Genomic DNA, 17,445 nt, shown 5'->3' with positions numbered 1-17,445 from the left:
GTCCTTAAACCATAGAACACCCTTCTCATCAATACGAAAGTGTTTTGTCTCTTGTTCCTTCATCTTTCTTTTGATGTGGAACACACCCACATCGGTTTTCTGAAGCTCAATGATCTTACTTTCTAGAGAGCAACTAAGGGTAATACTGTGCAACACAGCAGGATGTAACAGATGTGTCAAATGATAATCTGCTTCCAAGAGAGAATTACAGTGGGATTTCCTACTCAAAGCATCGGCAACAACATTTGCTTTACCTGGATGATAATGAACTTCTAAGTTGTAATCTTTAATCAACTCTAGCCACCTTCTCTGTCTCATGTTCAATTCTGGTTGAGTAAAGATATACTTGAGACTTTTATGATCGGTATAAATATGGCACACGTTACCGAGCAAGTAATGCCTCCAGATCTTCAAAGCATGCACAACCGCAGCTAACTCAAGATCATGAGTTGGATAATTAGCTTCATGCTTCCTTAGCTGACGTGAGGCATAGGCGATAACTCGACCTTCCTGCATAAGGACACATCCTAAACCGGTACCTGATGCATCACAAAACACATCAAAAGGTTTCTCGATGTCAGGTTGTGCCAACACAGGAGCTGATGTCAACAAGGTCCTCAAAGTGCAAAAAGCAGTCTCACACTCTGGAGTCCAAACAAACTTCACATCTTTTTGGAGCAACCTGGTCATGGGCTTGGCTACCTTAGAGAAATCTGGGATGAATCGACGATAATACCCAGCCAAACCAAGGAAACTTCTGATCTCATGTACTGAAGTTGGTGCTTTCCAATTCATGACTTCTTGCACCTTAGACGGATCAACCGAAATCCCTTCATCGGACAACACATGACCTAAGAAAGGTACTTTCTTAAGCCAAAACTCACATTTACTGAACTTGGCATAAAGCTTATGCTCTCGTAGCCTGGATAAAACAACTCTCAGATGCTCGGCATGTTCTTCAGCATTTACAGAAAAGATTAAGATGTCATCAATGAAGACAACTACAAATTTGTCCAGTTCTTCCATGAACACCGAATTCATCAGATAAACGAAGTATGCCGGAGCATTGGTCAGGCCGAAAGACATAACCAGATACTCATACAACCCGTATCTGGTGGAGAAAGCGGTCTTAGGCACATCCTCCGGTCTAATCTTTATTTGATGATAACCAGATCTCAAATCAATTTTTGAGAATACCTTTGCCTTAGACAACTGATCAAACAAAATATCAATGCGGGGCAATGGGTACTTGTTCTTGATGGTCACCGCATTGAGTGGACGATAATCCACGCACATGCGCAATGACTTGTCCTTCTTCTTCACAAATATAGCAGGACAACTCCAGGGAGAAGCACTAGGTCGGATAAGACCTTTCTCTAACAGATCTTGTAACTGTACTTTAAGCTCTGCTAATTCATTGGGTGGCATCCTATAAGGCCTTCTAGAAATAGGTGCAGTGCCCGGTACTAACTCGATCTTGAATTCAATATCTCGATCCGGCGGTAAACCAGGTAGATCATCAGGAAATACATCTGGAAATTCACACACTACTGGGACTTCCTCGATTCTCGGGGTCTGGATAGCATTAGCAGTGTTGTGGAGTTCTAGCTCTCTGGGAAGTGGCACAAGGAAGGCTTCTTTGCTGATCGGATCCCTCAACATAACGACCCTAGTGGAAGTATCGATGAGCACTCCATGACCGCTCATCCACTTCATTCCCAAGATTACATCTATCCCTAATCCTGGCAGAACTACCACATCGGCCATAAACACTCGGCCCTCTATTTCAATCCTTACCCCCAGTACTATTTGATTGGTCGAAATATTACTTCCAGCTGCACTAATGCAATAACTACCCGTAGATACTGTAATTACCTTCTGATTGTATTTTGATGCAAAAGCTGGACTCATAAATGAATGCGAAGCGCCAGAATCAAATAGTACAACTGCCGGATGGTGATTCACAAGAAACTTACCCGCGGTGACTACCTCTCCTGAGGGTATCTCGGTCACGTTGGTGTAGTTAACATGTCCTTGACGAGCACCAGAATTCCCTTGCTTCTGATTGTTCTTCTGAGGATACGGACAATTCTTGGACCAATGACCTGTCCTTCCACAATTCCAGCAGGGCCTATTAGCTGGCGGAACAAAAGAATTTCCAGGTCCTGTGGTACCCTTTGGAAGAGGTACAGTGAATGCCTTCTTGAACCCAGTCTTTGCCTGATTCTTCTTTTGCGGCGGCCGGTACCGAACGGCTGTAGTGGGTGGGCGAAACTGAGTCTTCGCTACTGGAGCTCTAGCCTGAGAGACACCTGCCTCAAAGACCCTCTTGCGACTTTTGGAAGCGGCATAGACATTATCGTTATTCTCTTGAGTAAGAGCATCACTTACGAACTCATTGAAGGTGACACTTTTGTTGTTCCCCATGGACTTCATCAGTTTGGGACTAAGCCCTCTCTTAAAGCTAGCGATTTTCTTACCTTCTGAATCAACGAATTCTGGAGCATACCTTGCCAGATGGTTGAAGGCATGAAGATATTCAGTGAGTGTCTTGGTGCCCTGCACCAACTTCATAAACTCATTATGCTTGATGGCCATCAGCCCGGGAGGAATATAATGACTCTTGAAAGCCTCCTGAAATCGATTCCAAGTGATCTGGGCATTTTCTGGTAGTGTGGACCGATAATGTCGCCACCATATACCTGCTGGTCCTTGTAGCTGATGCGAAGCATATTCCGCCTTCATCTGCTCTGTCACCCTGAGCAAACGGAACTTGTGCTCAAGCGTGTTTAGCCACTCTTCTGCTTGGAGCGGCTCTTCAGCTTCCTTGAAGACGGGTGGCTTGGTATCTTGGAATTCCTTGAAATCACTAAACTGGTTGGGCTCTGGTCCCTGACGTTGATTGCGGCCTTGGGCTTGATGCTGGGCCATGGTACGCATGGCCTCCCCCAACGCACGTTGACCTTCCACGAGCATGGCCAACAGATCAGACGGTGTGGGCGAAGGTGGCGGTGGAAGATCATCATCGCCACTACCCCCACCACGGCCTGAACGAAGATTGCGCGACATCTGCAGAAGCGCATTTGTGAGTAATGATGGACGATGTCAGATACAATGCAGACGGATTGTAGAATTATGCCAAACTGAACTTATTGGAGAGATTAATTTCCTACAATAAACAGAGGCACAATAATTCATCCTCATAACATCGCCATAACTTTACTCCGCACATTCATGCGATGCAGCCGCTCAAATGCCAAATTTTGATCAACTTCAAGTTTCAGAAATTTCATCTAAGTATAACGAGACTGCTCCGAGGCGGTTGTGGTAGTGCGGCCATCAGTAGTAGCATGGCAACTTGGGTGCGAGAGGATTACCTTACAGGATGAGAAACTATAATGGAATAATTGGATAAGGGAGGGAGTGATGCAAAAATGTAAGGGCATGAGTAAACATAATGCATGCACGTTCCGTACGTCCTCACGAATCTTAAGAAAATTTAACATTCTAACGACATAGACGGTGGCATACATACGTTCTCTCATATACGTATCTAGTCGAGCTACGCGTTGCGTTGTTAGTGTACCTGCAGAAAATTTCATTGCAGCCCATCCCAACAAAAGAAATAAGTATGCAATGAAAGCAGTGAACTAAGATACTTTCCATATATACATCCCCGGATATATATACTTTGGTATCCAAAGCTACCCGATTGATACACCCACAATTAAGTACCTTCATATGTACATGTGTACTACATGTAAACATTCCGGTAACCATAGCTAACTCTCCCCTAGACCGACAGTTGGACGGTCATGCTCTCACAACTCACTTTACCTGGGCGTAGAGGCAATTGATCCATACATTACCATCCCAGCGGATGGCATCCATACAATAGCACGCCGTATGGACGACGAAATAAAATGAAAGCAATTACCCCCCAAAAGTTATTACTTAAATAAGCCACCTGAAAGTCCTTATTTGGGCATAGAGGATATGACAACTGGCACTTAGGTAAAATTTCAGATTTGATAACCTATATAATGACAACTATAATTTTGTCAAAACTGATTTTTGCAAACAAAAGCTTTTGTTTTAAATACACATATGACATGTTTAATGTTGAATCTAGCTCTGATACCAGCTGTAACAGAACCGACCAATTTATAAGAGCACAAGTACAAAAGCAATCACCGGAGTGATCAAACCGTCATACTTGAACCCATATAAACCCGGTAGTCAACTGAAACCACGAAGGATTTCAAACCAACTTGCATACAACCAAGATCACAGTAATTCAACATAACAAGCCACATGTTACATCCATTTCACAAGTAGTTCATAAGTACCGCATACATCAGAGTACACATAGTTATTACAAAACGAGTTCACAAATAGCGGAAGCAAAGTAGTTTAACACCAACACACACACTTAGTTCAAATACAGCCAGAACCATAGTCATATCCAGCAAAAGCAGTAAGATAAGATAACCTAGATGATCATGCCCATGATCTAGTCTTCATCCCCCGCAGGGTGGAGACAATACTTGCAGTAGCCGTTATATAGCACGTCATCTGCAACAAGGGGGAAATAAACCCTGAGTACGAGAGGGTACTCAGCTAGACTTACCCGTCGAAAACCAGAAATAAATGACACCAAGGATTATGCAAGGCTTTATCGGTGGATCAAGCTTGACAACCATTTTGCATAAACGCATTAGTGAAGCGAGAGCATAATTTGCTTTTTGAGTAAGCAGCACTTTAACAATATTAACCTATCAACTAGATTAGCACCTGTACTAGAGCAAGCAATTGATTAACTCCAAACATTAGTAACCATATCCGGTATAAGGTTGTATCATCATCATCATCAATTTAACCATCAGTTTAATTAAGTGCATCTACGTTGCCGCTGCTCAGTCAAGTTCTCACTATCCGGGAGAGACGGCGATTCGAATCGATTCCTATCCAGCTGGAGGGGTATTCCTAACACAAACCCAGGCATACCTCGCGAAGGCAGCCTTAGGTCACCTTTGGTACATCTCAGGAATCGCGGCTCCGAGCAGCGCCGCACCCTCAGGGAGTCCACTCTGCCAGGTGGTCAATCTCACCACGGACTTACGCCAATAGCTCCCCGCACATCCTTACTACCGCCAGGGTGCGCACTTTCACTTCTCGGTCTTCCGGCCTGAGTTGAGCTACTCGGCTTCGCGGTCGGAACGAGTTATCCGGCCAACTAAGTGATAGGCATGCGTTCAACATGACATGAGGACGTACAGCGAATCGGTCCTTAACCGACACAGACGGGGATAGATCCACAACCAAGACCTCCTTGCCTTGTTGCTTCTCTATCGACCTCCCGCCCGGTCACAATTCATTATTAACACAAGGTTATTCTCCACGATAGCAGTTATAGCCAACCGTGACCAGACATTTTTCTAATATGCAGGTGACAGGAAATCACCTGACTTTTACCGGTCTAAGCATGGCTAAGCTTTGATTCGCTCCTGGACCTAAATAGGAGTCAGGGTACGTATACTGGTCAAGGAATAGATATATATGCAGCAAGGGTTCGCATCCAATTCCTATCACTTAATGCATCAATAAATAAAGATACTCAAAGTAACCATTTTGAAAACATAGGAGTCTTAGAATGCTCCGGGGCTTGCCTTTCAGAAAAGATGAAGGTTGATGATCGGGGCACTCAAGAACTTCTTCGCTGACTCCTTCTTCGGGGGCTTGCACCTCCTGCTCCTGAGCTTGCTGCTGCTCCTCCGGAAGTACTGGCTCGAACTCCAGAAGCGTAACTCCCTCCGGAACACCTATTGCATGCCGATGCACAAGATAAATATCATGGATGCATAAGGAATGATATGATGCTCATGATGAATGAATCACAGTAAGTGTTTAACGAAACATCACTGGACACTCGTTTACCGATTAAGAATAGCCCTATTCAAATCACTTTAAAACAAGTATCTAAACTTAACTCGAAGAACAAGATCAACTTACCTAACTTGCATAACCTAAGGTAAAGCTGCTCATCTTCAGTTAAAGGCCTAACACCTAAGAATCATTACCATAAACTTAGAAATAGTAAAGGTATACATAATTTAACATTTAAAGCTTCGTATGCATACAAGTAGTCCCTTAATTCAATCACTACCAGAGTTCTACAATTCCAAACGACTTGTATGAGGACATTCTGGAAAGCTTATGAAATTCTCTACAAAACAATTGTAAACATCACAGCATGATACTTACGTTAACCACAACGAATTCTAGTAACCTAGAATTTATCCAGAACGACAGGGTTACTAACTTATTTATTTAACGATGATGCAAAAGCCTGATTTGACCAAACCAAGCTTACCAACTTATTGCACATACCAGAGGAACACTAGAAAGTATAGTGCTAACTTCTAAATAAATTATTTGATATCCTTTTTCAATTTATTTAATTAATTAGGTGATTAAAGCAATATATAGTAAAACTACTCACAAAAATCTACAAAAATTACAGTAGCTATCTCATGCTTCACATAGACTACCATAAAAATTTCAAAACCATTGAGCAAGCAGAACTTGCTGTACCTAAAATAACAAGTGGTAGGTCCATTTTTAGCATAATTAGGAAACCCTAATGAAAAGTGTCAAGCAACAGATTTCACATTTTTCCTAGCATCATTATAGCATAAGAACCTTACTCACCAAATTTTACCTATACTGGATCTATAGAAAAATTATGAAAATTCACACAAGATCCATCTATTAATAAAAAGAAATTCTATAACTTAAAAACTATACATGCACTAGCTCTGAAATTTTAACCAGAGATTCTACTAATCAATAATAGCTCACCCACAAAATTTCATAATTTTTTGACCACAGAAACTCAAGATAAAATTCAAACAAGTTTGCATGTATCCAAAAACACATTTCAAAGCCCTATTTAATTTATCCAGAATTTCTAAAACATGTGCTCATAAAATATTTTTATTAAATACTAGACATTACTAGGAACACAACAAAATTGGAGCCATAGCAATTGGATCTACCAACTAAGAGATATACATTTTTGAACTATATACCAATCTGTGAAATAAAATCAACAAAACAAATAAGAAACAAACACAGCCACAGCTGTTGGGCCGGCCCGAGGAACGACGGCCCGCGAGCGACGCTAGCGCGGCCCAGTCAAAGGAGCGGCCCACGCTGGGCTCCCGCCTCAGCCACGGCGGCTGACACGGCGGACCCACGCGACAGAGAGAGAAGCAGGGGAAGGAAGAAGACGACGGCGGGACTCGCCGTCGGTGGCTTCTCCGGTGAAACCAACAGCGCTACGGTGCTCACTACAGCAATGCGCAACTAGCCGTGCCCTTGATTGAAGCTTTTGGCGTGGCTACAGGGCCGGCGACGAGCAATGGCGGCGCACGGCCGCGGCAGGGCTGGTTCCGACGATGCTACGGCGTCAAGGGTCCTAATGGTGACCCTACAGGCTTCGGTGGCGCTCCTACGACCTAAAGCGAGCCAGAGGAGGGAATGGGAGGACGCGAGGAGCACTGGCTGCGAGAAGCGCTACTCCGGCGAGGTCCGACCCGGCGGTGGTGGGGAAAAGATCGGTGATTGACCCTTACCGATGCACGATCGACTCGCGCACACGGTGGAAAAGGAAGAGGGGATCACGGCGGGGCTTTGGGTGAGCTGGGCAACGCGTTTTTGCCAAGACGCGGGAGCTAGGCGAGGGTGAAGCTCCGGCGGCAATGGCGGGCGGCTACGGGCTGCGCTGCAGGAGGCGAGGAAATGTGAACTGGGGCTGGCGACTCGGTCGGGCAGGCGCGGGGCGGCTTCAAGACGCGGCTGGCCGTGCCAGGGCATCCCCGGCGCGTGTCCAGCGCGCTCAGGCGAGCGGCGACGAGTGGCGCCACGCGGCCAACGGATTCTGAAGTGGTCGGCCATGACTGACCTGACCGTTTTCTGAAAATGGTGATTCAGACTTAACGACGATGACTGACAGCGTAGGTTAAACGATCATTAGCTCTTAAACGGTGCCGATTTAGCTCTAGGTTAAGTTGACAAAGTTGGAGATTGAGGTGAGAACTACAACTTTTCTAATTGGCACATGAGCTGATTCGGTTAGGTTAGGGAGATACAAGGCTCCAAACAAAGGTACAAGAAACTGAATTCAGCTTTAGGACTTAGAAAAATTCTAAGTGTAGAATCAGCCCCAAATTCTGACTTGTGGGCCATGTTTGAGACTGTTCCACACATTTTCATGACTTGACCTCTAAACAAAGTTTGTTCCAGATAAAATTTGCTACAACTTTGCTTTAGGTTGCTTAGACATGCAAACACTCTAAGTTGTACTTTTTAAACAGTCCAAGATAAGAGCTCTAGGGTCAACACAAGTCCAACTATTACTTAGAAGTGTAATTAGGTACGATGGTCAACATGAACATTGTTGCTAAAGACATTCTAAATATTACTAAGTTGTTTAAGAAAATTATTAGCCACACCACACATTGGTCACACCAGAGTCAAGCATTGCACGTACTGAAACAATGAAAACCAAAGAAATGTTGCATTTGTTTCCTAGTCATGTTTCACATGTTTCATGATCCGGTTGCATAGTACAACTAGCTATGTTTCACCAATGAGTTACACATGTTGCACTTGGGTGTTGCACACTATTCATTCCATGAAAACAATACACATGAAATATACAATATGTCGCAATGTTTCGAAAACATGTTTCATGTGATATAAGCTCATGAATGGATGCATGATGCTCATGCCCATGAAATGCAGGTGCAATTATGCAAGCCTAACACCTAGGGTGTTACAGGGGTGATGCTAGATCCGCTCCATGGCTCCATTGAAACGACTAGGAGGGGGGCGAATGCGAGTTCGACGGTGGCTACGATGCGGATGTGACCTTGATGGTGGCCGTGATGTGAGTACGGGAGGCTCTGGCGATTGGCGGTGGAGGTTGACAATGCGAAGGCAAAAAGGCAAAGTACGGAACCCTAGGGGCAAACCCCATGGTTTTATAGGGGCGACCGATGCGAGAAGGGCAACTGTCTACCTTGATCTCCAAGCCTACCATGACACACCACTGCATCACGTCGTAGGATACGCACCCGCGATCCCTACCCTTTCCCACCAACATCGCGTCGGATGGTTCGCCTTCCCCAGGTAGACCGGGACTCTTTTTCCCACTGAAGGAATATGGGTCCAAGGGCGGGCCCAACAGTCTCTATGGCTGCCCCAATGAGGGATGGGCCCACAAGCAACCAAGACTTAGGTACACGAGCAGCAGGGGGGGCTTGATCCACAATCGAGTCCCAACTAGGCTGACCTAGACAAAATCCCCGCGAACAGGATACCATGGTTCCCTTAAAACTATCTAGCTGACAAAAACCGAATCCCACAGCCTTATCCATGAGGGATCCAAAATTACCCCTAGGCGGTTCTATCTAAATCACCTGGGGGTTCGGGGGCTACACCTAATGGGTGCGCTCACACGCACCCTCTAGCAAATCGAAATACCCTCTGGGCGATTCTATCCAAATCACCTAGGGGCTCGGGGGCTACTATCGGGGACCTAATACCAGGGTACCCAATGAGGTGAGACTAATGACCATCGAACGCTGATGCTTCTAGTTAGACAAGAGCACTACTACACATCTTGCCCGAACGATGAAAGATTGGTTCTGCCTTGCCCGACGACTAAGGGCTGGCTCCACCTCACCAGATGTTCAAGGGCGGGCTCCACCTCACCCGACCCCCGAGGGCTGGCCTCTGCCTCGCCCGATGGCTAAGGGCTGGCTCTGCCTCGCTCGACGTCCAAGGGTGGGCTCCGCCTCATCCGACCCCCAAGGGCTGGCCTCCGTCTCGCTCGATGGCTAAGGGCTGGCTCTACCTCGTCTGACGTCCAAGGGCAGGCTCTGCCTCGCCCGACGTCCGAAGGTCAGCTCCGCCACGCCCGATGTCCGAGGGCAGGCTTTGCCTCGCCCGATGATCGCACACTGCTCCTTCATGATGATAAGCACAGGATACGATAGGACATTCGAGTCAAACATAGTGCCGAGGACCATGCCATTCACGCCTGCAGGAAGGTACCATCAGAATACAATGGGATGGGCGCTTTAAGCCCTTTCCAACGTAACAGTGCTCGAATAGTGTTGTAGGCGCCGACTTTTGTCCCATAGTGTAGTAGGCGCCGCCTTTAGTCCTCGGGCACTGATACTAACACAGGCATACGACATCCACTATAGTCCAAGATAGAAATCACATCATCCATAGTGACAGACGTATGGTCACTTCCCCTATTACCCCCTAAGGGGTCACAGCTCAGCTCTCCGGCACGCTGCATCATCCGCCGATGTAGGATGGGACGTGCCCACTTGCTAAATGAGGCTAGGGCATGGCCTACAAGGATCAGCGAACATGCCACCTCTGACACGGCCTACCGTGTTAAGTAGGGCAGGCATAGGGAAAAAAGAAGACCCGACTCTCTCAAAGGACCTTCGATACCTTCAACATTTTCCTCTTTCTCCTATCTATAACCCCTGCTCCCCCCTTGGTCTATAAAAGGGAGGGCAGGGCTCCCCACTAAAGGGACCGACTCTTGATAGATCAGTTCAACACACACAACGCATCACGCATACAGTCAAGCAGCGACCGAGTTCTTGGCGCCCTTTCAACCATTCCATCAGAGACCTAGGACCTCTCCCTCTCTCAACTGTTTGTACCCTCTACTATGAACCTTTTTTGGTACTAATAACACGAGCAACAGCAGACTAGATGTAGGGACATTCAGCCCAAACTAGTATAAACCTTGTGTCTTTTAGTGCACCATCCGAGCCTAACGCGTAACAATTATAAATTTATTAGCCGGTGTTTGTTTGAAACATCGACAATGCTACTGCGTTATTGGGTATCGATGTTGGTAGCGGCTTTGCTTCGATCGATCTAGACGGTGGTGACGGTGGTGGAGGGGCAGAGCCAGCACCGTCGGCGATGGCGACAGGGACGCCGGTCAGTTCCAACAGCACAGATGGTATCTCATGCCTTGGTAAGCGTAAATCTAGTGTCTGGGTTGATTTTGATGAGATTTATGAGACTGTGAATGGTCAAAAGGTTTGAACTATGGCTATCTGTAAAATGTGTAAGAGTAAATTGTCTACTAGATCTTCTACTGGCAATGGCCATTTGATTAGGCACCAGAAATCATGTAGGAAAAAGGCTGATCACGCTGCTAGGGTTTAGTCTAGGCTTTCTTTCAATCCAGATGGATCTGTGCATAACTGGGACTACAATCCTACTATTGCTCGATCTGAGTTGTGTCGATTAATTGCTAGGCTTGACCTTCTATTAGGTATAGGTGAGACATAGGCATGGAAGGATTACATTGTTCTTGCTCATAATCCTAGGTTTGCCAAGGTTTCTAGACAGACCACCACTAGAGATCTTGATAAGCTGTTTACTGAATGCCGTGATAAGTTTAAAAATTTTATGTTGCCTGCTGCTTCTTCTGTTGCTTTGACTTTAGACATTTGGTCTGGAAATGCTAAGAAGGACTATATTAGTGTTGTTGCTCACTATGTCAATGCTGATTGGGAGTTACAGAAAAGGGTTATTGATCTTAGGTTGATTGAGGTTAAACATTCTGGTGAAAACATTTGAAAGGTCCTAATGGCTAGAGGGGGTGAATAGCCTATTAAAAATTTCTACAACAACACTTAACAAACCGGTTAGACAATAATGAGGCGAAGCAAGTGTTGCGCTAGCATACTAAAATTGCAAGCCACCTACAGCAATTCTAGTTTATATAGTTTCTGTCCACACAATAGCTATGTCACTACACTAAGTTAGTGTGCTCTCAAATGCTAACTAAAGAGCCACACTAATCAAACTAACAAGCTCTCACAACTAGCTACACTAAAGAGCTTGACAACTAATTTGCGGTAATGTAAAGAGAGTGAGCAAGATGGTTATACCTCCATGTCAAGGAAGGAGCTAATCAATCACAAGAATGAATACCAATAAAGACCAATCACCTCAGAATCAAATGATGACACAATGATTTTTTACCGAGGTTCACTTGCTTGCCGACAAGCTAGTCCTCGTTGTGGTGATTCACTCACTTGGAGGTTCACACGCTAATTAGCATCACACGCCAAACCCTCAATAGGGTGCCATACAACCAACACAAGATGAGGATCACACAAGCCACGAGCAATCCACTAGAGTACCTTTTGGCTCTCCACCAGGGAAAGGTCAAGAACCCCTCATAATCACCAGGATCGGAGCCAAAGATAATCACCAACCTCCACTCGATGATCTTTGCTGCTTCAAGCCATCTAGGTGGCGGCAACCACCAAGAGTAACTAGCAAATCCCGCAACGAAACACGAACACCAAGTGCCTCTAGATGCAAACACTCAAGCAATGCACTTGGATTCACTCCCAATCTCACAAAGCTATTGAATCTATAATGGAGATGAGTGGGAGGACTTTGGCTAAGCTCACAAGGTTGCTATGAGAGTGAGCTAGAGCCAGCCATGGGGCTTAAATAGAAGCCCCCACGAAATAGAGCCATTGTACCCCTTCACTGGGCATAACTCAGGGTGACCAGACGCGCCGGTCAGATCAACTGAACACAGGACCCCAGCGTCTGGTCACCCAATGCTTGCCACATGTCATTGGCTTCAAACACTGATCGCCCGATCTCAATGGTCATCAATACATTTAAGTAGTGACCAGACGCGCTGCTCAAAGTGACCGGACGTAGGACCTCAGCGTTTAGTCGTTTCCAGTAAGCATCCAGAGATGATTTTTCACGATCGGACGCGTCCGGTCATGCTCGACCGGACTCACCCAGCGTTTGGTCACTCGATGTCTCCCCTATGTGCTGCATATGTCATCATATGTCATACTAACTAGACTCAGGCCCTGAGCATCCGTCCATTTCTCATGCCAACGTCCGGTCATAAGACTGAAACCGCACGCTCACTGCTACCACTGACTGGACGCGCCGGTCCTACCAAGACCAGCGTCCGGTCACTTACAGTGACCTTTGTCTTTTCTGTATAGAGCGCCGGTGGCACCATCGGACTGTCTGCACTTTACGGGCGAACACTCCATCGGTGAAGTTCCTAACCCTCGCTCAAATGTGTCAACCACAAAGTGTATCACCTTGTGCACATGTGTTAGCATATTTTCACAAACATTTTCAAGTGTGTTAGCACTCCTCTAGATCCTAAATGCATATGCAATGAGTTAGAGCATCTAGTGGCACTTTGATAACCGTATTTCTATACGAGTTTTACTCCTCTTAATACATGGCTATCGATCCTAAATATGATCACACTCATTAAATGTCTTGATCACCAAAACAAAATTGGCTTCTTCCACTTATACCTTTGTCTTGAGCCTTTTGTTTTTCTCTTTCTTCTTTTCAAGTCCAAGCACTTGATCATCACCATGGCATCGCCATCATCATGTCATGATCTTCATTTGCTTCACCACTTGGAATGTGCTACCTATCTCATAATCACTTGATAAACTAGGTTAGCACTTAGGGTTTCATCAATTCACCAAAACCAAACTAGAGTTTTCAACATTGTTGAAAGAATTGCTGCTGTGGTTGAGGGGTATTGTCTGATTGACAAGATTTTCTCTGTCACTCTAGATAATACTTCTTCTAATGCTAAGGCTATGAACACTTTGACACCTTTATTTGCTTGTTACTTGGATCCTTATCCTTCACCTAATCCTTTGGATCCTAGTAACCGTAAGTACAGTCTCGTACATCAACGTTCTGCTTATCATATCATTAATCTTATTGTAAAATCTGGATTAAAGAGGTTGAAACCTTACACAGAAGATTTTAGAACTGCAATCAACTTCTTGAATTCCTCTAATCAAAGAATTGTATTGTTCAAGGAATACTGTAATACTAAGGGTGTTAGACCTAGAAAGTTTGGCTTGGATATGGATGTTAGATGGAATTTTACTTACCTGATGCTTAAACACTTGGTTCCATATAAGAATCTCTTTTCTGTGTTCATTAATTCCCATTATGGTTCACAATTGTTGACTACAAATCATTAGTATTTTGCTAAGAAATTATTGGAGTTCCTGGAAGTCTTCTATGACTTCACTGTTGTTCTGTCTGGTGTTTATTATCCTACAAGTCCACTTGTTCTGCACTATATCCTAGAGATTGCTTCTCATTTGCATTCATGTGAAAAAGATCAAAATCTGAGAGCTATTATATATCCTATGAAGCTTAAGTTCCTTAAATATTGGCAGGACATACCTATGTTATATTCATTTGCATTCATTCTTGATCCTAGAGCTAAGATAAGAGGTTTCTTTAATGTGTTGCAATTAATTGGTGAATACGCTGGTTCTGAGTATAGTTCATACTATGCTGATGTCAAAACTAAATTGTATAAACTATTTAATAAATATGAGAGTAAGTTTGGTGCAGCTAGGTCTCAAAGGGTTGCACAACCATCACATCATACATGTAAGAAAAAATAGGCATGGGGAAGAATCTTTGGCCGTGGATCAGTTGTTGTTAGTCCTTCCCCTCTCCCTGCCACTTCATCTTCATCTACTTCTGTTGTTTGTGAGCTCTCAGCTTACTTAGACAGTGACAATGCCACTTCTTATGAGGATGATTTTGACCTACTTCTATGGTGGCGTGACCACAAGCTAACCTTTCCAATCCTATCTATAATGGCTAGAGATATCATATCAGTTCTTGTATCTACTGTCTCTTCAGAGTCTTGTTTCAGTTTGACAGGTAGGATAATTGAGAAACAGCGACGACGCTTATCACTAGAGATTGTGGAGATGCTGACCTGCATAAAGGACTGGGAGTTAGGAGAAAAAAGGGAACAACATGCTGTTGACAACCAAGAGCTAGAAAACTCATTTCAGAACTTGTACCTTGATGAAGATGAACCTGCTAGTGGTGCTCCTGGTACTTAGTGATGTTGAGACTTGACTTTTGAGAGTGTGTGGGTGATCTGTTACTGTGAAAGGGTGAGTGTGACTGTGAAAGACTTGTCTATCATTTGAACAATGGTTAATTATGAGGTGGCTGCACTCTTTTTTTCTTTCTAGGGTTTCTCACAAGGGTAAGTTTTACCTAGAAAGTTTTTTAATGAGACAGCATTGTACTAAACAACTCATTTTGATTATTTCTGTTATCTGTCAGCTTTGGAGTTTGATATCTCTGTTGGACTGTGAATGTATGGGACATTTGGACTTTGATTCTGTGAATGTATGAAACTATGATCTGTGAATGTATCGGACATTTGGACTTTGATTATGTGAATGTATGAAACTGTGAATGTATCGGAATCGGACATTTGGACTTTGATTATGTGAATGTATGAAACTGTTATCTGTGAATATATGAAACTTTGATTCTGTGAATGTATAAAACTGTGATATGATATGTGAATGTATCGGAGATTCTATGAATGTGTGAAACTGTGATCTATTTGTGAATGCAAGGGTAATGGGTCGTGGGCTGGCACGGCCCGTAATTCTGGTCGTGCTTCGCGGGTCGGTCTGGCACGGAAATTGGCCCATAGGGCCGTGCCTAGGCCGAAGGCCAGGCCCGTGACCCTGTGAGGCACGGCCCAGGAGACACGACGTGTCGTGCTGGCCCGTTGGTTATCGGGCCGTGCCGGGTCGGTCTGGGCCGGCCCGTTGGCCATCTATATTCAAAACCCGCACGCGCCAGCACCAGCAGGCCAGAAAGCACGTCCGCGGAGCCAAAGCCAACCACCCCCGCGGCAGTCAAGCCCGCAAAACCCACGTTCGTTGCGCATCCAAATCATGATCTCCATCTCCCCCGTGCCGAATCCCACCTCTCCCCGATCCGGACGGCCGCAGCAACAGCACATCTCATCGGGAGGAGCCGAAGTATCGAACAGGAGATGGCGTCGGTGCTGTCCTCCCTGCGCTACGGCGACAGCCTCTTGGTGGTGGGCATCTCCGCCGCGACGGCCATGCTCTGCGAGGCCATCTCCTGGCTCCTCATCTACCGCACCGCCACCTACAACTCCCTCCACGCCTCCATCGAGCGCCACTCCCACAAGCTCGACGCCATGGAGTCCGGCTCCAGCTCCTCCGCCTCCTCCAGTGCCGCCGCCTCCTCCGCGCAGCCTGCCTCGTCGCGGGCTAAGAAGATGGACCGCGTCGAGACCAGCCTCAAGGACGCTGTGCGGGAGCTCTCGCTCGCCAAGCTCAAGTCGGGCGCCGCCGTCCTCTTCGTCGTCTTCGGCCTGCTCAACTCCCTCTTCGAGGGCCGCACCGTCGCCAAGCTGCCCTTCGCGCCCATCCCGCTCGTCTAGCGGATGAGCCACCGCGCACTGCCCGGGAACGATCCCACCGACTGCTCCATGGTCTTCCTCTACTTCCTCTGCTCCATGAGCATCCGAACCAACCTCCAGAAACTGCTTGGCTTGTAGCTGAATTTCAATGGATAAATTCATAAATTAAATCTGGATTTAAAAAAGGCGTGCAGACATTGGCACGCATGCCATTGCCAGTTTATATTTAAACCTTCAGCTATTTGTATATAGAACACTTTTAGCTAGGTGCAGTACTTAGAATTGAAGATATATGGCAATATGTTACATGGCAGTATAGAACCACCAAGGACTACAGTATTAAATACTGGACATACACCACTTGCGTTTCACTCATATTTTATAGCACTCAAATTTTAATTTGAAAACGGTTGGTGTTCTGTATGTCAGTTAACACTCTGAAACTGTGGAACTGACTGTTCCTGGCATAGTTGTGAACACTAGTGTCTCTAGAAAAACTTTGATTCTTTGAGTAATTGGTAGTTATTAAAACGTGTGGAAGCAGGCTCCATTATATTCAGTGTGTTTCAAGGTGCACAGGAGAACCGCATTTCCACATTCCAGTGTAATGCTGTTGTTGTATCAGTAATTAGGTTTGATTTTTTGTTGGATCATGGGATTAGGGAGCAAGGACTTTTGAATATTTTTGGATTCAGCTGTTTAAGGTCCGGGTGGTTGGCCTTGACAATTTTGAATGTCAAATTTATATTAGTTCTGAATTTAGTATTAGTTCCTGTCTGTCTGCTCCTGTGGATATTTCTTTATTAGTTCTGACGTTCAAGTAGTGCGTAGTCAAGATTTAAAAGATTCTGGATCCTGGGCATATATTTCGAGGACTATTTTGATTTCAACTGAGCTTTAAACATGAATATGTCATTTGTATATTTACAAAGGTATCTATAGCAAGATTGTCCAACAGACTGAACATGTGTAGCCTTTTCTGAGAGTTTGCAAGCAGTTGAAGCTGTAGGTAGTGATTTAGTCTAAATACCATTCAAGTGAACGGCGAAGTATTACTGAACTATAGATATAGATAGCTGATGAAT

At 45.1% G+C, this 17,445-nt stretch overlaps 1 protein-coding gene across 1 annotated transcript; it reads left to right on the top strand.

Moving 5' to 3' along the window:
* The first annotated feature begins 15,771 nt into the window (after positions 1 to 15,771).
* LOC136522097 (uncharacterized) lies at positions 15,772 to 17,064 on the top strand. Its single transcript, XM_066515881.1, has one exon. It carries the CDS (start codon positions 15,965 to 15,967, stop codon positions 16,379 to 16,381), a length of 417 nt encoding a protein of 138 aa, XP_066371978.1. The 5' UTR covers positions 15,772 to 15,964; the 3' UTR covers positions 16,382 to 17,064.
* Positions 17,065 to 17,445: the final 381 nt, after the last annotated feature.

The sequence above is a fragment of the Miscanthus floridulus genome, chromosome 18, assembly GCF_019320115.1.
Source record: "Miscanthus floridulus cultivar M001 chromosome 18, ASM1932011v1, whole genome shotgun sequence".
Lineage (NCBI taxonomy): Eukaryota > Viridiplantae > Streptophyta > Magnoliopsida > Poales > Poaceae > Miscanthus > Miscanthus floridulus.
The sequence above is the reverse complement of the archived record's forward strand: the minus strand, read 5'-3'. Positions and strand labels throughout refer to the sequence as shown.